The following is a 23,641-nucleotide window of genomic DNA, read 5'->3' as shown; positions in this document are numbered from 1 at the left end:
ATTTGACTCATTTAATGTGAGGAAAGCTACAACTATATTTTTTTCCATTTGCAGATTTGACCATCTTTTTAAATATGCATCCTTTTTTCCTAGTTACGAAGAACATAATTCTCAAAGAAGTAAAATTGCAGAGCTGATTAGAAAATCTTTCTAATGTTCTTACCGTATATACTGTATATACCACATAACATTCTCTTGGCCCTTTTATTATTGTTAATAAATAAATAGATATTGTTAATTATTTTTAATTATTATTGCAAATATTAATTGAAATATTTAATATTTTAATATTGTCAATAGAATATAATCCAGAATTGAAGTCCAATTCACTTCCTTGGTAATCTAGATTTTACTTATAATTTTGACTGAAAACATTTAAAGCCAGGAGAGCATTCGTATGCCACGATGTCTGGGGAAAGCATTTAGACCAGCCCCCATAAGCCTTGTGAGGATCGCCATGGCTGTAATATTTCAAAGAGAGTTGCCATCTATTGTCTTCCCATACAATATTAAATGCAATCTAATTTCAACCTAACCAATTATAAAATTAGCTAATGGGTGTCATAACAAAATAGCAATAGCACTTAGACTTATATACCACTTCATGGTGCTTTACAGCCTTCTCTAAGAAGTTTAGAGAGTCAGCATATTGCTCCCAACAATCTGGGTCCTTATTTTATTGACTTAGGAAGGGTGAAAGGCTGAATCAGTCTTGAGTCAGTCAGGATCGAACTTCTGACAATGGGCAGAATTAGCCTGCAATAGTGCATTCTAACCACTGCACTACCATGGAATGAATAAACAGGACATCCCATAATCATTATGATTGCCCAGACAAAGGGTAATCTCCATGTATCTTCTTGCAGCCATTGTGTCTATATAGATTGATATATAAAAAAATTAAAATAAATAATTGTGGTATTGTAGGCAGAAGGTGAGAGAGTAAGGAGAGCATACTTTAGCCAATCTAGACAGAAACTGTATGAGGTCCTTCTGCAGTTGAAAGGGTTGAATGATGCTACAACTTCAATAGGTGGGAAAATACAGGTAAGGAATTTTATTGACCGAACTGGACATTGTTGGATCAACCTTGAAATAATAACATATAATAACAGTAGATCATATACTCAGCTTGTGCCAGAAAATTACACAAATTAATTATAAACAGTGATATAACACAGTTGCCAAAATTATTCACTAAAATACCTCTAAAAGTTGTCATGTGCTACTAATGAAAAATTGGTGGAAATATTGAGTTGAAAAAATAGCTGAAAAAAAGCAGGTTAAAATATTGTGGATTTCCAAATACAGATTGATAAAATCTTGGTTCATAACACCAGATATAAATGTGATTGAAAAGAAGAAAGTGTGGATAATTGATTTGATAATATCAGGAGATAGTAAGAATGTATGGTTAAATGGGCACAAAATTTTGATGAACCGGTTCTATTAGATACTTGGGAAATTATTTGGGTGAGGAATGTTAAATTTACACAAGCCAAAAATTTAAGGGAAAATTTTTACAAAATGTTTTATAGATGGCACCTTGATCCACAAAAAATGTCTCGTATGTATCCTGACTTACAGCCTAAATGTTGGAGATGTGGATGTTTGGATGCTACTTATTATCATATCTGGTGGTCATGTAAAAATATAAAAGCTTTTGGGATTAAGATATGGTGGAATATTCAAAGAATTTTTAGAAGAAGGGTAAAATTTACTCCACAACTGTTTTTGTTAGGTATTGTTTCTGATTGTGATACTAAGGAGACTATATTGATGTTAAATTTAATCACAGCGGCAAGATTGTTAGTAGGGCAATGTTGGAAGAAGGAATCTTTGCCTACCTTGCAAGAGTGGTTTTTTAAAGTTTCTTATTTGGCGGAAATGGCAAAGATTTCGGCTTTCTTGAAAGACCAATCGCAAGAGAAGTATTTTTTGGTATAGAAAAAATGGATAGACTTTATACAATATAAGTTGGATATAAAAAAATATTATTTAGCTTTTCAATAACTTATACTTAAAATTTAAGATATTTTATAGACTTTTTTCCTTTTTCTTTCTTCCTATTTTCTCGTATTTCCTGGTATTTTTGTTTTTTTTATACATATATTATTGTTAACTAGTTTACAATTTCTTTAATTAATGTATTTAGATTTGTTTATGGTTTATATTTGTTTTAAGACTTTTTGAAAAAATATTAATTAAGCCTGTATTCAGCTCTGGGAAGGTCGGGGGAGGGCATGGGAGGGTTGGGGTGGTTTGGGGAAGGGAACCGTATTGTTTTGCAAAATTTAAAAATTTTTAATAAAAAAAAAAATCAGGAGATAGTAAAACAGAAGATAAAGAATTGGAGAAGATCACAAAGTATCAAGATATGAAAATCAAAATTGAAAAATCATGGCATAGACCAGCCATGGTGGTCACAATGGGTGCCATATCAAAAAATCTTGGATGGCTCTTACAAAATATGTGCATTGACAAAATTTTCATCTGTCACACTGCTGGGATCCACACATATATTATGTCGATACATTACAATGTCCTAGATTCTTGAGAAAAACTCAATGCATATGAAGACCAACATCAGCTAAAGAACTGGCAGCTGTGATTTCACATTTTTATGTATGTAACAATAATAACAGGTATGCTAAAAAAAAAAAACTAGCAGACAAAGCTGATAATAAAAAGACTAAAAGGAGAAAAGTTGAAGAAAGAGGCAGAGGGACTAATTTTGGCTGCCCAAGTGTAAAGAACAAATGGATACAAAGACAGAATTGAGAAGAAAGCAACAGTGATGTCTCTGGAAAGAAGCTCAGGAAACAACAGATGATCTAGTTAGCTGTTGCAAGAAGGTCTCACAGGCTAATTACAAACAACTGCCTGACAAAGTAACAACAATTATGCATTGGAATATCTGTAAGAAATATCACTTGCCTGCAAGCAAGAACTGGTGGGATCAAAAACTATATGAAATAAACAACAACAACAACAACAACAACAATAATAATAATAATAATAAAGTTGGAAGGGTCCTTGGAGGTCATCTAGTCCAACCCCCTGCTCTGGCAGGTAACCATATATCATTTCAGACAAATGGCTGTCCAGTCTCTTCTTAAAAACTTCCAGTGTTGGAGCATTCACAGCTTCTGGAGGCAGGTTGTTCCACTGGTTAATTGTTCTAACTCTCAGGAAATTTCTCCTTAGTTCTAGGTTGCTTCTCTCTTTGGTTAGTTTCCATCCATTGCTTCGTGTACTGCCTTCAGGTGCTTTGGAGAATAGTTTGACTTCCTAGTAGACAATCACCTAAATATGAGCCAGCAGTGTGCTGCAGCTGCCAAAAAGGCCAACACAGTGCTAGGCTGCATTAACAGAGGGATAGAATCAAGATCACGTGATGTATTAATACCACTCTTCAATGCCTTGGTAAGGCCACACTTGGAATATTGCATCCAGTTTTGGTCACCATGATGTAAAAAAGATGTTGAGACTCTAGAAAGAGTACAGAGAAGAGCAACCAAGATGATTAGGGGACTGGAGGCTAAAACATATAAGGAACAGTTGCTAGAATTGGGTATGTCTAGTTTAACGAAGAGAAGGACAAGGGGGGACATGATAGCAGTATTCCAATATCTCAGGGGCTGCCATAAAGAAGAGGGAATTAAGCTATTTTCCAAAACACCTGAAGGCAGGACAAGAAGCAACGGGTGGAAACTAATCAAGGAGAGAAGCAACCTAGAACTAAGGAGAAACTTCCTGACAGTGAGAACAATTAATCAGTGGAACAGCCTGCCTCCAGAAGCAGTAAATGCTCCAACACTGGAAGTTTTTAAGAAGAGACTGACAGCCACTTGTCCGAAATGGTGTAGGGTTTCCTGCCCGAGCAGGGGGTTGGACTAGATGACCTCCAAGGTCCCTTCCAACTTTACTACTATTATTATTATTATCTTCTTTGTGGCAGCCCCTGAGATATTGGAACATTGCTATCATGTCCCCCCTTGTCCTTCTCTTCGTTAAACTAGACATACCCAATTCCAGCAACCGTTCCTTATATGTTTTAGCCTCCAGTCCCCTAATCATCTTTGTTGCTCTTTTCTGTATTCTTTCTAGAGTCTCAACATCTTTTTTACATCGTGGTAATCAAAACTGGGTGCAGTATTCCAAATCTGGCCTTACCAAGACATTGTAAAGTGGTATTAATAATAGAAGGTGAAGAAGCTAAAATGCTCTGGGACTTTAGAATTCAAACAGTCAAGCACACCAGACTTAACACTTATTGATAAGAAAGACAAAAAGTCTGGATAGTGGTACATTGCAATACTTGAAGACAATAGAATAGAAAGAACTGGAGAAAAATGCAAAATATAAAGATCTGAGAACAGAAGCAGAATGATTATGGCAAAAGAAATCAAAGACAGTAATATCAACAGTAATAGGCACCTTAAGTACAATTCTAAAGTATCTGGAATACTACTTGAGCACCATAAGCATTGACAACATCGGCCAATTGCAAAAGGCAACTTTACTTGGAACAACCGACAACCTGCAACAATACCTTTAATATTATTAAAGAACATCTGCCTATCTCAGGTTCTTGGGAAGGACTTGGTCAGTGGTTAAAAATGCCAAATCCAGTCCAAACATCTGGCTTATTCTGTGACCAACTATAATAATAAAAATGGCAGCTATGAAACAGCTGGTAATGTAGCAGCCCAGGACCTCAGGATAAAATAGTTGCACAGGACACAGTATTTCTTTCCTATAAATATTTTGTGGGTTTTTTTGAATCACTCTCTTGCTAAAGTAACTAGCCTCCTTTGTGCTTCTCTTAGCACCATATGAATGTGATGTAATTAGAATTTTCCAGCCTTGTAAACATGATAAAAAGGTGAGAAAGAATGCATACTAAAATTAACTTCAATTTTATTTAAGACAATTGCAGTTTGCAGCATTGAAATTATCAAGCATCACTAAGGTGACAAGCAACAAGGAGAAAGCAGAACTATTTAACTTGCTTTGTGCATCCATCTTTACACAAAGGGAAAATAGAGTCCAACCTTTCAAAAACAGTACCGTAAAAAACAGATTAGAAGCACGAGTTAAGATAAGCAAGAAAATGGTAAGTGAGCACCTGTCTACCCTAGGTGAGTTCAAATCACCAGGACCAGATGGACTACACCCCAGAGTTCTCAAGGAACTGGCAGATGTGATCTCAGAAACACTGAACTATATCTTTCAAAGATCCTGGAGCACTGGGGAACTACCAGAGGACTGGAAAAGAGCTGATGTAGTTCCCATCTTCAGAAAAGGAAAAAAAATGGATCCAGGAAACTACAGACTATCAACCTGACCTCAATACCTGGGAAGATTCTGGAAAAAAATAATCAAGCAATGACTCAGCGAACACCTAGAAGCAAACAAAGTCATTACCCAAAGCCAAGATGGGTTTGTCAAAAACAGATTATGCCAGACAAATCTTATTGCATTTTTTGACCAGGTGACAAAATTAGTGGATCAGAGGAATGCTGTGGATATAATTTACTTGGACTTCAGTAAGGCATTTGATAAAGTAGACCACAACCTACTATTTGATAAGATAAAAAAAATGTGGGTTAAAACAGCATCACTACCACATGGACTCACAGATCCTGATCGGCCCTACTCAGCGTGTGGTCCCTAATGGAACCACATCTACATGAAGGGAAGTGTGTAGTGGGGTGCCCCAGGGCTCTGTTCTGCACCCAATGCTCTTCAACATTTTCATCAATGATTTGGATGAGGGGATAGATGGGGAACTCATCAAATTTGCAGATGACACCAAACTGGCATGAATAGCCAACACTCCAGAAGACAGGCTTAAGATACAGGAGGATCTGGACAGACTTGAATATTGGGCACTATCTAACAAAATGAAATTCAATGGTGAAAAAAGCAAGGTTCTACATTTAGGGAAAGAAAAGTCAAATGCACAGGTATAGTATAGGGGGTACCTTGCTCAACAGTAGTAACAGTGAGAGGGATCTCGGAGTCCTAGTGGACAATCACTTAAATATGAGCCAGCAGTGTGCTGCAGGTGCCAAAAAGGCCAACACAGTGCTGGGCTGCATTAACTGCGGGATAGAATCAAGATCACGTGAAGTGTTAATACCACTTTACAATGCCTTGGTAAGGCCACACTTGGAATACTGCATCCAGTTTTGGTCACCACGATGTAAAAAAGGTCAGAAATATTTGCTGATGTTGCCAATCCATCTTGTTTTAGGTCTCTTTTGTGGGATCCATTCTATGACTGCCTTGGTCCACCTGCCATCAGTTCTTCTTCTTGCTATGTGACCAGCCATTTCCATTTCAGTTCTTTTACTCTCTTGATGATATTGTATATACTTTTGCTTGTTCTCTGATCCATGTACAGGTCTTTCAATCTTGTCTTGTAATGCCGAGCATGCATCTTTCCATGGCTCTTTGCGCCACTCGTAGCTTTTGTATTGATTGTTGAGCTTAGAGTCCATGTTTCACCGTCATATATTAGAGAAGGTAGCACACAGAGATCAAAACATTTTCCCTTCAGGCATAGGAGGAGCTTGTTCTTGAAAATTACGCTTAGCTTGCCGAATGCCTGACAACCACATTTAGCACGCTGTTCAATTTCCTTTATTGTATCACCTTCTATTGAGATCCGTTGGCCAAGATATATGTCTACTATGTCTAGTTCTTCTCCAGATATAATTGGTTTTTTCTTTCTTTGGTGAATGTATTAAACATAACCTGGCTCTTTTTCAGGTTTATTTTTTAGCCATATGGTTCTCCTGCTTTGTGCAGCTCCTGTAGCTCTTCTGGGTCTTGTGACAACCAGATTCTATTGATCATTTGAGCGCATTTATCCCCCATGTATCCATGCAACCATATTTATGTCAGTATCATTTCTCTGTAAGTTGGCAATTATAAGTATAATTGTACAAATAATAATGTGAAGAAGAAATTCTGCATAAAACTTTACCTAAGAAGGTGGTGTCTGTAGAATTTCTATCTATCTATCTATCATCTATCATCTATCTATATCTATCCATTCACACGGGCATAGTCAGAACTTAAAAGTATTGTTTGTGATTATAATTACTGTAATGTGTATTACAATACATTAATACTGTAGTACTGTTATTGAGAAGTAAAATAGTGATATTGTTGGGCCAAGAAATCTTGGTATATTGGCAATAAGCAAAATGAAATTATTCCTTTCTTCCACTAATTTATACAGGCAAAAGAACTGACATATACAACCAAGACAATTATTTGTATCTCTGGAATTCTCAATTGATCAAGTTTGCTCTCAGCTACTGTAGCAATTTTTGAAGGAGTATTTTAATTAGAAATTTGATTTCTGACTACCATCTTGGTAGTCTTGGTGCTGTTCGTTCAAATACATACAGCTGCTACTGTTTCAGATATTCCAAAAAGGTCTCTCTCTCTCTCTCTCTCTCTCTCTCTCTCTCTCTGTGAGTGTTGCATCCAATAAGATTTGCTATAAATAAAGAAGTGTTATATATTTAAAGATGTATACGTATCTGAATTAAAGATGCACAAGATTCAAATAAAATGAATGCATGAGGAACTTACAATAGCTTGGGAGCAATACCCATGGCCTCCTTTAAGATGTTCTGAAAATTGTTGTAGGATTAGTTATTAAGAATAATTTCAGCTGAACTGTAACCCCATCACAAGGCTTTCCTTGAGCAAGAAACAATTAAATCAAGAAACAATTAAATCAACTGCAGTGTCTGATGTTGACTGTAAATATGATATATGGAGTCAGAAGATGAAAGAAAAGGCATCTGTTTTCAATGTATGTATTTTAGAAAGGGATATTCAGAAGTGAAAGGTTATTCTGGAATGAAAAATCTTAACTGAATGGTAGAATGCATGTGTCAAATGCAAAAGGTCCAAATTAAAATTGCAGTATCTCCAGTTACATTTACAGTGCATGGATACCTAACAAATATCCAAAGAACTACTACTTGTAAATAAAAATCGCAATAGTCTCATTGAAATCACATATTTCAAAATGTGCTTTCCAAAAGAACAAATAAAAAATTGTGAAACTAGATTGAAGATCTCTAAAGTGTTCACAATATCTATGTATGTTTGTAGTATTAAAAGATTTGGGTGCATCCTCCTATCAGTGAGAACCCTTTCTCGGAGACCACAGCATTGTAGACCAAAATAATTTAATTGAAATCATGCTGCAGTGCAATCTTACACTGATTTCCTTGAGTCAGAGTCTCATGACTTTTGATGATTTTGGAAACATGCATAGAACTGCACTCTATATTTGATTTTATTTTGGCTTCTTTATAAGAGCAATGTATCTTGCAAGGCATAATAGAAAGCTTTAACAGAAATGATACAAATAAATGAATAGATAAGATTTGTAAATGAAAGGGAAAATGTATTCATAATGATGATATTCTATATACACAATGGACTGCTGTACATTGAATGCAGAAAAATGAATGATAGTAGCTTTTGAATTTATGGTTTCCTTGATAAAAATTTCCAATAAGCCCAGGGGTTCCTACCAAATTACATTTCAAATTACATTCTACTCTTTTCCTGCAATAATTAGCTGCTCATTCTACCCTAAATCCCCCACCTTTGATTATGCTCATATTTTTTTCTTTTCCTTCCTCACTACATAGGTCCCTAATTCTCCACATTTCGGTTCAATCTGAGAAAAATTTATCATGAGGGAACTTCTCTTGTGGATTCTTTAGACCAGGTTGGCTACAGAGTCGATGGAGAATTGTGCAACTATGAGGGAGCAGGAAGAGAAAGAGCACAAAATAGAAAAAACAGCACCAAGGCTTTCTGCCATCTGACAATAATATAAGTTCAAAAATATTCCCTCCCAGAGAAATTTTAGAAAACTTTTTTTACAAATTTTATTTATAATACAGTTAAAAACAAACAAACATTGGATTTAATGTGACATTCCAGTATATACATTCTTATCAGATTATTCCACTTTTTACAATCAATTCTTCATCTCTACATATACATCTAAGTTTTATATACAATACTTGTTCTAAAATAACATGTATTTCTATCTTAACATTCATCTTTAATCCTGACCGTCCTCTTCAAATTCCTCCGTTGGTAAAATTTATCCCAGGTTTCATAATAAACTGATCCACATTTGTCTTTTAATATCATTGTGAGCCTGTCCATTTCCGCACATGCTAATATTTTATGTATTAACTCTTCCTCTGTGGGAATTTCCTTGCTCTTCCATTTTTGCAATAAAGCAAGCCTAGCTGCAGTCAGGATGTGTAGCAGCAGGTAGATTGTTCCCTTGTCGTATTTTAATTTTAGAAAACTTTTGAATAATTGGAAGACAAATGTCAGTACAATGTTAAAATAAAGAAGGGTAAGAGGAGCAGCAATGGCCTTGTCATGACCCATCAGCACTTAGCTGCTGGAAAATCTCAATTGCAATGAAATTCCTTGTATTTTCAAATAATTAGCACCATATTTGCACTGAACTTGGTTTTGAAAGCTTGCACACTTTTTAAAAGCAGTAGAATTTAAACTTGGCTTAAATATTTATTACCATACACCAATACTATACAAATATGAGTTCTCATTAATCCTCTTTGGGGATAATGCATATACAAGTCTCACATCATGTGGGCCTGGCCATTGGTAAGTGGTGAGGTTTGAGCTCAGACCTTAGAAAAAGATGTGCACTCATCTCAGCCAGGTACCAGGCAGAACGGCTGTTTCTTCTGTTGCTGCTTGTTAAACTTCAGTCTAGAGAAAATATGGATAAGGTGATGACTGTAGTTAGAGAAGGACCAACAGGGCTGGGCAGCTGAAGCAATTGACATTGACAAAAGAACAGACATTAGTATTGCCTTGAAGGTATCAGTGACACTGGCCCTGGATACATTTTTAAGACAAGAATCACATTCCTATCGTGTATAGGATTACAATTGGAATGCTGCAAACCTGGGAGAGAATGATCATCTGCAGGTAAGTGAAGGTGGTCAATGAAGCAAGTGATGAAGAGGACCCTAGAGGAAGTTTATATTTGATCCTATATGCTCTTTACACTTTGGGATAAGGAAACATGGGCCTTTTCCACTTCAGGTAGTTCATCACCATTTCAAGTGTGGGGTTTTTTATTTCTTTGTTTACTTTGAGTAGAAACATACAACATAAGTTAAAATAATAAATAGTATCATGCAACAGAATGAAGATAAAAATAGGGGAAAGCGCTGCCATTGTCAATATCCAGGAATCCCAAACCTAAACATTTCCAAAATTCTCCTCCTAGAATTATTTTCTGGAAAATTAAAGACTCCATTTATATTCATTAATAATCCATACAGTGACATTCAAGAATCGGAAGCATTATGACAGCTTGCTTGCTATCCAAAACAGAGAGAGAAATCCAGGCTTAGAATGAAGGCATATATACAAATCCCAGGATAATGTTGCAGGATCCCATCAGATGTTTAGTCTTCCAAGCTTTCGGACCATGATGGAGCCTATCCTCAGGGAAATTTTCTCTCTCTCTAGAATATAGCATTTATGTGGTTCCTTATGGTATGTTGCTTTTAGTTGTTAATTAGGGTGTTGATGGCCATCAACATTACATCATTGGTTATTGTTTCCTTGTGCTGCCTCTGTTCCAGGTACTTAACAGAATGCTCAAATGTCTCCTACTAATAGAACTATAGCATATTATTTTAACTTGGTGCTAAACATTTTCTATTTACTGAAACAAAAATTGTTAAGAGTGTATTTATGAAAATTATTCCTAGACATGGGAAATTATTTTTAAAAAGTGCTGTTAAAACAGTTTTATAATATATTAAAATATTGAAATTTATCTTGCTGACCATTATTAGAAAAAAGACTTTTAAAGTAAATGTTTCAGGTAATTTGCTTTTTCTGTTGTAGCTAATTACTAATTTATAATTTCTTTTTCAAATTAATACAAGAAAAAGTCTGAAAAATACTGATAATTTTGTTTATTTTGCACAGTAATTTTCTTCTTAGGCAGCAGACAGCCTTAGTCCTTATTAAAAGAAACCAGGGCTGAAAGTATTAGCAAATATTTTTCAATTATTTAAAATTATTTGTATCTGAAATGCATCTGGTGACATTGTCCTTAAAGTTAATAGAAGTCTCTCTTGATTAACATTACATCAAATCAATTCAAATTTGCTCTGCAAAGTACTTTAAAATAATACACACACACATCATACATATACATCTGTATGTAAGCATGTATGTATGCATTTGTGCATTATGTGTATACACACCCACACATATACAAACACATACAAAGCATCATCAGTAAAACACATTACCATATGCAGCAAATTAAATTGTGGGCCATAATAAGAGCAAGCCAGCCCAGGTATACTACAAACAGATGCTGGATGGTTTGTGTGGATTACAGGATTCCTGGGGGAAAAAAGGAGGGGTCTCTACCTAATATCTAGGAGCATCGCCCATATTCTTCTAGAGGCAAGAAGACAAGATAGAGAAAAGCTGCTCTAATTTTTGCTAGTAAGTAGTGAGTATAATAGTATTTTGCCAATTAAGCAGGATAAATCTATCAGAACTTCCTTAACTCATAAAAATTTCCTGGGAATCTTCTTAAGGTAACTATGAAAAATTTAATTAAGAACCATCCAGACACCATTTGGAATCATTTTTCTATCCATCTTTTCATTTTTCTTTTCTTTTTTACATTTAAAACCAATATTTTAAGCAGTGGCTTGTTTTATTGAAAAAAATGTTACTTTTTATTTTTAATTTCCCATTTGGGGCTTTTTTGAACATATTACGATGTAAATGTGGGTTAACATAAACGAATGCATTTAATATCTCTTAAGAAATTCTGCATTTTTTAATTTCTTTTTTGGTGCTTTTTGCCATTTGGTTGTATTTTCTGCAAAATAGATTGCATATATTTAATATTTTTGAAATGTCAGTTGAAGGTAAGAGTAATTGTTTCCCCTACCCTGTGCATTGTTCTTTTGTTTTTCGATATAATCATAACATTTTTAAAGGCTGTGATTAACACATTTCTGAAAAAAATGAAATCTAAACATGCCATAAATGATTTGCACTTTGGTTTTTGTATCAGCAAAATTCAAAATTTTATCATCTTTTAATTGGTTGGTTTCAGCCTTGTTACACAATTTTGTTCTATGGATAAAAAAAAACCTTTCTCATTTTTAGTGATACTTCTGCAATTCCATGCATCTTTAATTCTATGGATGTTGAATATCTAAATTTTATTCTAGAACTTCTATTTTTTTAAGGAATCTAGAATTATTATATTGGTGTTTGGATATTTACATAAACAAAATAAAGTAATTATTTGCATCAATAGATGTAGTGTTTGGTTTGAGTTATTTGATGTTAAATGAAGAGAAAATACTAGCATTTCAAAATAGTCTGCAAATATTGTCAAATTTGTCTGTTATTCTAATAGATTAAGATGACATTTTGTTTATTTTTTATCATAAATAATTTTATCCCCCTTCCTTTGTAACTGAATATTATTAGACAAAAAAGAAAATAAAGGTTCAGATATATAATAAGTATGAACTATAATTTCTAGACATTCAACATGTTATCTTAGTTGTTGACTAACAAACACATTTTGTCTATTTTGTTTATTTATATGTGAGTGCATATATGTTAAACTTTTACCAAATGGTTGAAAGTATTTTGAAGGAAATGGATTCCAGAGGTGAAATTAGCTTACTTTCCAGATAGACAAATGAACAGTTTATTAGATACTAGAATGAACATTGTAACATTACCTATTGAACAGATTTTTTTCTGATGATATGTTTCATTTTGCCAGGTTTTTAAATTAAGAAATAATTGTGCAATTTGAAATTGTTTTAATGTCACATACCTAAAATGTAATTGCTATATAAATAAATTTAACATTGCCCCAAACAGGAATCCTCCCTCATCTGTGACCCTATTGTCTCCTTCCCCATATTTTAACTGTAATTTTGCTTTTGATTGTAATTCTATTTTATTGTTTTTAGAAATATTTAAGTTTTACAGTTTTATAGTTTTTAATTTTGTAAGCCACCCAGAGTTGCTTCAAGACAAGATGGCCACAAATTAATTAATTAATAAATAATAAAAATAGAAATAAATAAACACCCAATTGTGAATTTCTGTATTTGACCCATATATATTTTACCAAACCAACCTGATCATTTTTATCAATGGATATATCACTTTTTGCAGGCATTATCTCTAAGCATAAACTAGAGAGTTCAATTTTGTTCCTGACTTTAACTGTTATGCAGAATTATCTAATTGAAATTTTATTGCAGATCATTTCATAACTGTAATATAACATGTCACAGATGTGACATTATGGAGACCACAATCAAATATGGAAAAGGTGCTTATATTGGTTTTTGAACTTCAGTGTTCTCAGAGGTATTTATTGGATTATTCAGAATTGCTTCTTGCAGGGATACATATACACTCGGCACATTGGGACATTCAAGAAAGGATGAAAAAGGATTTAAAACTGCTTCTTTATGCAATGATTATTTAACTTGGTTGATCAAATATGTTCTCATCTCATTTTAATGAATTATGAATGTGCCTTTTCTGTTTTGTACACTTTTCTGTTTTGTTGTATCAGATTAAAACTGGAATTGTCCATTCTGGCAAAGAAATGATAAATGGGAAGGGAGGATAAAGAAACATTGATGCTGTTTTAAAAAGGCTATATTTTTGACACATGACCTATCTTTTTTCCCTTAGGTATCTGAGAACTTTAGCAAAAACATATTTTCTTTTTTGCCTTCCGGAATGGAATACAAGAACTTTCTCCTGAGCTTCCTTCTTTGCTCCATGTTGCTTACAGCCAGCTATTGTTACATGATATTTGAGGAAAAGCAAAACTCGGACAACTATGCAATAAATAATAACAAAATCAAGATCCCGGATCTCCCTCCCATCTCTATAGTAGGTTGGTAAAAATGGATCCTGTTTTGAATCTTAAGGCCAGAAATGAACATAGATTCCTTGCTTTTCCTCCTATCTCTCTTCCTTTTCAGTACTGTATTATGAAATGAAATCTATGAAGCACATTGTCGTATGCCTATACTTTTCTTCTGACAATGGAATTGTCAATAAAATGGAATAGGGTCATCTAAATGGTATTTAAATGCTGAGGATGTTTCAAAAGTAATGATAGCACATCTGTGCTTTTCTTTCACTTCCTATTTGTAGATAGAACAAATGAAGGGATAAGGAGTTTTTCAGCTATTGCTCAAAACTCTCTTTTTGAAAACCGCCACACTTATCTCTCTAAGTGACAAAATTACTAAGTCTTCAAAAACCCCAGGTATAAATTCTCAATATATGTTAATAGTCTAATTTAATCATTTAATCTAGTTTAATAATCCTGAAGAAAATCTATCATGTAGTTAGTAGCAGTTGACACTACCTTCATGGCACAAATCATTTTAATTATATTTGAATGGTAAAGTATGATTTCTCTATACCTGTATCCATGTGCGACCAACAATGTGATTATGTTTGGCCATACAATTTAAACTGGATTTGGCATTTTTATCCATCTGTCAAATCTCTTCCAAGCCCCTGAGATAAGCAGGTATTGTTGTTGGTGATGTTAGAGGTATTCAGCTGAAGCTCCAGATATTTTGGGATTGTACCCAAGGCAGCTATTACTATTGGTACTGCTGCTGCTGCTGCTGCTGCTGCTACTACTACTACTACTACTACTACTACTACTACTACTACTACTATTATTATTATTATTATTATTATTATTATTATTATTACTATTACTATTGTCGTCATCATCATCATTAACTCTGGAACAACTCTGACTGACTTGCATTTAAAAAAAATAAAAACGATAAAAACAAGGGCTCCACAAATGTAAATCGCAAGACCTGGGAGAACAGATAAGTTTTAAAGATTTCAGGAACATCTTCAGGTTGGGAGCAATATACATGTCTGGGACAATATCATTCCAGAGGCCAGAAGCCAGGATGAATGTTTCGTTTGCTTTTCAATAAAAAAGCAGAGTACAAACATTGCAATGAAAGTATATACAGATATCAAATTTAACCAGTTACATATGGACACTGTTCTCTCTCACCATAATATAATATGACACATATAATTAAAGTGGCAGCCAGGGGTCAGGGGGCTGACCAGGACCCCTAGAAAATTGAATTTACAATTTAGGCACAGTTGGACCCTAGGCAGCATACTATAAACCAACAGAATAAAATAGAATATTTATGGACAAATTATAACAAGAAATAAACAAAAGAACATAATCCCATAACATTGCTGAAATATTTCAGGACCTTGAATTTTTGTGACAGCTAAATGGTTGACTAAAAATATATTTAAACTTGCATGTAAGATAAGTGAGCCCTTATCTTTAAGGGCTCACTTATCTTACATAATCATTTTAAATAAATAAACATAACAGAAAGTACTACTTTAAATTTACAAGTATAAAATATGATATAAGTTAATTTTAATTTAGTTATTCCATTATTTTATTTTGTTCTAGGAGAAATAGAAAATCAAGTTCTGAATGTCTCAAATCAAAATCTATATTCAGGATTAGATACTAAGCAATTTAGATCTCACCTATATTTGCAAACCTCATCTTCACAGTCTTACTCATGACTCTTTTCATTTTTAAAAAGAAACAAACTGAACCCATACGAAAATCACCACATCACAGATTTATGAAATGAGCCGACTCAAACATCAAGGCCAATTTATAGAAAGGTACTTCACAGACTTACTGGAATTAATAGGAACATTTTTGCCATTAGCCATCTGCTCATATACTGTTAATTAAATCATTATGGCTTTCATGATCACTTAAAATTAATATTATATCAGAATTCATTCTAGTGATATTAAGAATCATTAGACCTTCCAAAACCTTGAAAATAAGTTATATAACTTTGTATGGGACAATACAGAATCTAAAAAGTAAGAATAAACCATTTTCCTCTGTCTAACTTAAGAAGTTAAAGATACAGATAGATTTTGTAATATCCAAATTTCCTTGGTATATTAACAGAAAGTAAAATATTATTCATGAATTAATAAATTAATCTCAGTAGTCTGTTTGCCTACTAAAATCAACTTCTTCAATTCTGAAGTAATTTAACAATAAAATAAAATCTTCTATGAGACTTCATGGATGGCATGTTCTCACATTTCATATTTAACTGATCTTTAGGACCAGAAATATATTTATTTAGGAAAAATGAATAAAAGATGCAGGGAAATGCAGAATTTGGCTTTCTGTGAAACACTTATTTGGGGAATATTAACTGTTATGAGGTCACGAAGAATTAGAAAAGATTTCTGAGGAACAGATAAGAACAACAGTGAATGATCTGCTATAGGTTATGTTATTATTAGAAAATGGAAGTAAATGGCTGCCCTTCAAGATGCAGATGAGATAAAAGATGGAGCTTTCCTGGCCATTTGTCCGTCTTCTATGGAGTTATTTTCTGATGTGAAAACTGTTGGGAGGAATGGTTTCAGGAGAACATGGTTAGAAAAAGATTGACATCCCCTTCTGTTTGGCCCTAATCTCTCTCTCTCTCTCTCTCTCTCTCTCTCTCTCTCTCTCTCTCACACACACACACACACACACACACACACACACCTCATAGAATTTCACCATACTCCCAGCATTAAAGTATTATTTACAGGTAGTCCTTGACTTATAACCATTCATTTAGTGACTATCTGAAGTTACAACATCCCTGAAAAAGTGACTTATGACCATTTTTTACATTTACAACCATTGCAGCATCTCCATGGTCTTGTGATCAAAATCTGGATGTTTGGTAACTGGCATGTATTTATGATGGCTGCAGTGTTCCAGGTCATGCAATCACCTTTTGCAATCTTTTGACAAGCAAAGTCAATGGGGAAGCCAGATTCACTTAACAACTGTGTTACTAACTTAACAATGCAGTGATTCAGTTAATACCTATAGCAAGAAAGATATTAAAATGGGGCAAAACTTACTTAACAAACTGTTTTCATAGCAACAGAAATTTGGGCCTCAGTTGTGGTTATAGGTCAGTGGTGGCGAACCTATGGCACGGGTGCCAAAGGCGGCACTCAGAGCCTTCTCTGTGAGCACGCGAGCCATCGCCCCAGTCCTAGGCCTTCGGCTGGGTTTTATAAAACCTTTTTGCTTTAGGCCTCCGCCGCCAGGTGCAAAAAAAAAAAAAAAAAGTCCAATCAGTCAATTTCAACTTCTCACGGGAAAAAAAAGATCTTGCAAAGTTGGAATTGATTGATTGAACTTTTTAGTCCCACCCAGTCTGCCATTACCACTGCAGCCACCCCCACCCAATTGGCAACACCCAGCCAATGGGCAACACCCAGCCAATGGGCCACACCTACCCGGCACTCGACGATGCATAAGTGGGTTTTGGGTTGCAGTTTGGGCATTCAGTCTCTAAAAGGTTCGCCATCACTGTATCAAAGTATGTATTATTTATTCACTTTGCTAGCCATCTGGGGCATCAAAACAATATTCAGCTTAAAGAATAATAATACATCTTGAAACAGTTGTTTGTCTTAAAGATCTTCCTAACTAGCATTTTGTATTGGTTCAGTTGCTACTAGCCCTAATTTTTCACCCTTATATTCTCATTGACAAAATTGACATTGACAAAAATTAACTTTGTTCCGTTACATATCTCCATTAGACAACAGCATCTCTTTCTCCCATGGCATCTCTTGATTTAAGGCTAAAGTTAGTAAATAGATCATGCTACATTCAGAAGAGGAGGTAAAAAATGGAGGAGGTGGAGGAAACAAATAATGTTCAAAGGAAAAAGCAGAAACTTGGACTGATTACTTTCTCCTTAACCGTTTTTGTCTCAGGTGAAGTCAAGGAAAGGAAGAATGTTGTACAACAAAGCTTTTTAGCTATATAATGTCCTTCAAAATAAACCAATAGAATACAAATGAATTCAAAGCCAGCAAAGGTTTATGTGATGAAATTTAGAAACATCTGAAAATGCTCAATAGAGAGGGAACCATCTTGATTGCACACCATAGCTAAGGTGTTTCCCTCCTTAGTCATAAGAAGTCTTACTTTGTGTACTCATCAATTGAGCTCCTGTGATGAAGGGACATAAAACATGTGTTTTCCTGCATTACATATGGTTTGACTTTGAATCACATCTGGCTATAATGGTGAAAATTTGGAAGTTATGTGGAACGTAAACGTTAAACTAAGGCTGTAACTCACATATATGGTCATTTTTTTCAAAACTGGGAAAAATCAGAGCAGTTTATAGGTGAGAGCAACTAATTCTGACAATATTTTATTTAAGAATTTATTGAGGAAAATTAAAGGAGAGGCACAGAGTGATGGTGCATTCAGTTAGAGATTAAAAATTCACGGACATTGAAAGAGTTGTTTGACCCATATGTTTGTTTTATCTGTCTTAGAATAACACTAGCTATTAATAAGGCAGTGAAACACTGTTAGAAGAGAATACTAAAGGCCTGAATCTGCCTGTAGACATTCCAACCTGTCAAGAGAACAACATTTTATTTGTACTTTAAATAAGAGTTTAAGCTGCTTTCCAGTTCTTAAGATTTCCTCCCTGCTATCAGTTAGCCATCAATTGCCCTTTCTGCAAAAATAAAAAGAATAATGGCTACATGGCTTCCTCTATTTCATAATTTTTATTTATTCAATTTAATTTATTTAAATGTCAATTATTCAAATATTATAATTTATTTAATTTTGATTTTTGTTTATTAGTTTTGTCAGAAGAATAATTTGGGGTGCCAGCTAGAGCCGCAGTTGCATAAGAATAAATAAAAATGAGATCCAGACAGCAATGAGGAAAGAAGAAATGTTTATTCCTAAAAGCAAAACAGCTTGCTTTTGGATGCAGGCTACAGAGTGGAGAGGGATTAAAGAGTCTACCTCCCCCCCTTCTCTCTCTCTCTCTCTCTCTCTCTCTCTCTCTCTCTCTCTCTCTCTCTCTCTCTCTCTCTCTGCCTCCAGCTTTTACTTGGAGGCTAGTAAATGCAGGAAAAGTAAAGAAACAGAAAGAAATATATTGCCTTCTATGGGTTATTTTCATAGATCATCAAAAGAGTATAATTAAGTCATCTTTTAAACTTTCCTTACTTTAAACATAAAATTACAATATGCATATCTATACAATGCCGTAAAGTAGTCTCTTTCAATTTAAACTTATAAGAACATTTGTATACACAATAACAATTTATTTTTTTAAGAAAATAGTTCTTTTAAGACTTTTTTCTTTATTTTTTATTACAATTGAAAGTACCTTTGTTTTGCCAAATTAAATTAAATTATTAGTCTCATCTCATATCTTAGTCCTTTTTTTTTTTTTTTTACATAAATCCTGTGCATTTCACTTTTTCATTCCCTCCTAAACCAGGCATCCAGCAACCTTCCTAATGGAGAGGTTGGGGAAACATGCGAAGCCGAACTTCCCTTTTCCTTGTCCCTACCTAACACACATGTCCCTATCAGTACCCATATGGAAGACCTCCTAAGCGAGGTACATAGCTCCCCTATCTTTACTCACCATTCAGTTTTCTAATTGCTTTTAAATGAGACTGGCAATCACCCAGATAAAATGTGTGCATCCATTCCATTTTTTCACAAACAACATGAGAATTTTTTTCAGTACTCTATTTGGGCATTCTGATACTCATTCTTATTTCATTCTATTTTCAAGAACCTGGGACCAGCAATGAGATGTGAGACCATTTATATAAGCTGGGAGTAAAATGTAATTGTGATTTCTTTCAAGCAGAAGCAAAAGTATTTCATCTCTACTATTCCAAAAATAATAGAAAGATATTCATGCTTATGTAGATGAAATGCATGGGTTGGTCACTACAATTGAAATGTCCAGTTCATGCATTCTATATTATTCTACCCGTTGCAGTTAAAAATGCATATTATACAAGTTTCTGAAATCTTTCTGGGTTTTTTTCCCCCCTAAAGATTTAACCAAAACTTCCTTGAAGCTAAGCAGGAAAGAAGCTGAGAAAAAAAAATCTATGAAGGTGGGTAATTGTTCTTAGCATATTTATAAAGATAAATAAACTATCAATTTATATTCTTTTCTGGACTGTCATGGCTTCCTTAAATAGTGTTGGGAATTATACTTTGCTGAGGTTGTTACAAATTTGGGCTTGGAAATCCACAAACAATTAGAGACAAAGTTAAGATTTTAAGATTGGATATTGTAGATAAATAATAAACAACATTTTTATTCTTATGTGAAGTATGAAGAAGACACCTGGTTTGACCAATGGATAAATCTGCACTTGTCTGTACTTTAAATCTGCAGCAGGATAAAATACAATGAAAAATTCAATACAATAAAGTAACTTAAAATGTGCTCAAAATGATGAGCACAGATTTACTTCAGTTAGAGCAACTGAAGTAAGACTCATTTAGCCTCTTAGGCAGCAAAGGCTACTGAAAGGCTTTTCAAAAGCTTTATTTGTATGCTTTGCTTTGTTTTGTTTTCTCTCCTCAGAGAATGGGGCAACAAAAAAAGCCTTCTAGACCCAAACCGTCTCCCCCTCCAAACTGTGTTGCTACTTGGGCAAGCTGCAAGCCACCATCTCATCCCTGCTGTGATTTCTGTGCCTTCTGCCACTGCCGACTTTTTCAGACAGTCTGCTACTGTCGTATGGGAAATCCACACTGCTAAATCAAAGTCAAGAGTGCTCTCAGTAACTCAGTATATCTTCCAGCATGATTGTCTTGTATCAATTTTCAAAAGAGGCCAAGAGCCTTGTTTTCTTCCAAGCGTCACATTCATTGTGGGATCTGTCTCAAAGAGTAATGCTACCAGAAACAAGCTAGTCCCTGCCATGGTAATTATGGTAGAGAAGGGGTGAAATGAGATAAAGACTGACCACTTGAAAAGTGAAGGGACGGTGAGAGAATGAAAGTTACACATTAAAAATACATTACAGGTAACATATTTCCCTGAAAATAAGATATGGTCTTATATTTTTTTGGCACCAAAAAACACATTAGGGCTTATTTTCAGGGAAATATAGTATCAGGGGGATCAGCCCGGCTGGGCACCCCACCCTCCAATGTACGCATAAGAGGTGGTAAGCATGCAGGGACCGACAATGTCCAGTAGCAGCTACAGCCCGCCGGCCCCTTGGTGCAGTGCAGGTAAGTCCAAGTGCAGAGGCAGATGTGGGGGGGAGGCAGGTGATCTGAACATGGCCCTCCCAGTGCCTCTCTTCTGCCTGCTGCCGGTGCAGCCACCTGGCTCACAGGGGGCTCACATGGCAGCACTGGAGCAGGCAGAAGCACGGCTGCGCTGAGGCAGGCAATCTTAATGCGCCACCCACTCTGACCCACTGTCTTTCGGCTTCCCCGAAGCCACATCAGGGCAGGTGATCCCAATGCACCGTGAGACCACCTGTCCCAATAAGGCCACAGGCAAGCTGAGAGATGGTGTGATGGAGTGAGTGGTGCATCGGGATTACCTAGCTCCCCCTCCCCCCCCTGTGCTCGGACTTACCTGCACTGCGCGGGCTGCTGCCAGACATCTTTGACCCAGTGTGTTCACCTCCTCCTTTGCTGGCCACGCCCATCTATCCCTGGGTTATTTTGGGGATAGCTAGGGCTTATTTTCTGGGTGGGTCTTATTTTCAGGGAAACACAGTAGTCCTCGAGTTATGACCAGAATTGAGCCCAAAATTTATGTTGCTAAGTGAAACATTTGTTACATGAGTTTTGCCCCATTTTATGACTTTTCTTGCCAGAATTGTTAAGTAAATAATTGCATTTGTTAAGTTAGTAATACGATTGTTAAGTGAATCTGGCTTCCCCATTGACTTTGCTTGTCAAAAGGTCACAAAAGCTGGTCACGTGACCCCAGGACATCGCAACCGTCATAAATATGAACCAGTTGCCAAACATCTGAATTTTGATCATGCATGTGACCGTGGGGATGCTGTGATGGTCATAAGTATGAAAAATGGTCATAAGTCACTTTTTTCAGTGCCATTGTAACTTTGAACGGTCACTAAATGAACTGTTATAAGTTGAGGACTACCTGTATATTTTCTCCTGAAGAATTGCATTTATTATACTTCAGAGATGTAAAAAGGTGCCCTCTAGGACAATAATCATGTGGATTTCTAGCAAAATGAGAGAGGTGAAAAAAGTTATTGCTCAGTGATTTACAGTTAGTTTTCTGTAACAGGGTTTGGTAACATTTAGCATTCCAGGTGTTGCTTAAGGATTGGCCCCAACCATTGATGGGAACTATGATTAACAATCAGTCTTTGAGGACTGCAGATGTCCATAAAAGGGAGTGTGGAATCAGTTTCAGTCCAAGGATTCATTCACTTCTCTAATATTTTTTTTCTTTAACATATTTAAGGACTATCCACCAGTGATGGGTATAGCCAAAGCTAAAATATTTTCTTTTTACTTTCTTGTTTTATTTTTGCTTGTCCTTTCTATTACCCCTTCTCCTTTCCTCTGTTCTTCCTAGTTTACTCTAAATAAATCATGATGCTTTGATTCTCTCTTCTGGAGAGAGCAATGTGAGTCAATGATGCAGGAATCCAACATAGAAGCAAAACATCTGGTAATAGAAAGAGAGAATGATTCTTCTGTGCATTGTCATTATACTTAGATTTTATGCTATTTGGTGAGAAAAAGAGGTTTTAATCCTAGACTACCCAGATGGAAAACAATTGTGAAATAGGGTAAATGAAAGCACGGGGAGCAGAATCAAGGAAAGTTGATGGAGCCTGGTAATTAGCTAGCAAACCAAACAGAAAGGGTTGGAAAACTACACTGTTCCATGGGTCACATGTTTCCCATTATATGCATAATTATAAAGCATGCTCTTCCATTTCTTAAAAGAAGTCAATATATTAACTTTAACAAAACTATTCTCCATCTTCAGTTTTAAACTGGCTTATGTTTCAATTCAGCAGTTTTGATTATATTAGTGTGTATAATATATAAATTAAAAGGGAGTATATAAAACTCCCTTTTAATTTGGAATAGAATTGGGGTGACTGGATGGAGCTGAGAGTTTATTGGTCAGATGCACTTCCTTCCCAATACCATGTGGAGTTCACAGCAGATACTTTTTCTTTGCGCCCTTAGAGAGAAACATCTACCACTACCTAGGACTGAACTCTCAACCTTCTGAGTGGGAGGTGAGTGAGAGAATTAAATGAACACATTTTCATTACTACCCTTAATTTGTAAGTACTGACTTTGTTTAACTTCAGCTTTTGGAGCTGCCAAAGCTTTCCCAATCCATCTAGGCTTCTACAGATTTTATGTCACAACCATCATCTTGAGCACGCATGGCCACTTTGATGCTTAAGCTAAATATGGATATCTTTGACTTCTTCATATTTGTGCTGATTGATTCATCACACCTATGTAGGCTATAAATACACCCATAAATCTATCTGTTGCACAAACGTTTAGCATTTTAGAAGCTCCCTCCTCTTTTTTTTTTTTTTTTTTTTGGTCTCTTGAAATATT

General features: G+C 35.2%; 1 protein-coding gene across 1 annotated transcript in view; it reads left to right on the top strand.

Annotated features, from left to right (window-relative positions):
* The window catches only part of LOC120299189 (agouti signaling protein), a 43,502-nt gene extending 21,742 nt beyond the window's left edge, over window positions 1-21,760 (top strand). The window contains exons 2-4 of the mRNA XM_039323736.1: window positions 13,819-14,026; window positions 20,093-20,154; window positions 20,634-21,760. Coding sequence (XP_039179670.1) covers window positions 13,867-14,026; window positions 20,093-20,154; window positions 20,634-20,810 — 399 coding nt within the window. The 5' untranslated portion in view covers window positions 13,819-13,866 and the 3' untranslated portion in view covers window positions 20,811-21,760. The remainder of the gene's footprint in view (window positions 1-13,818; window positions 14,027-20,092; window positions 20,155-20,633) is intronic.
* Window positions 21,761-23,641: the final 1,881 nt, after the last annotated feature.

This window comes from Crotalus tigris, unplaced genomic scaffold (assembly GCF_016545835.1).
Source record: "Crotalus tigris isolate CLP2741 ecotype Arizona unplaced genomic scaffold, ASM1654583v1 scf7180000024281.4978605, whole genome shotgun sequence".
Classification (NCBI taxonomy): Eukaryota; Metazoa; Chordata; class Lepidosauria; order Squamata; family Viperidae; genus Crotalus; species Crotalus tigris.
Note: the sequence above shows the minus strand (reverse complement) of the source record. Positions and strands in the feature narration are given on the sequence as shown.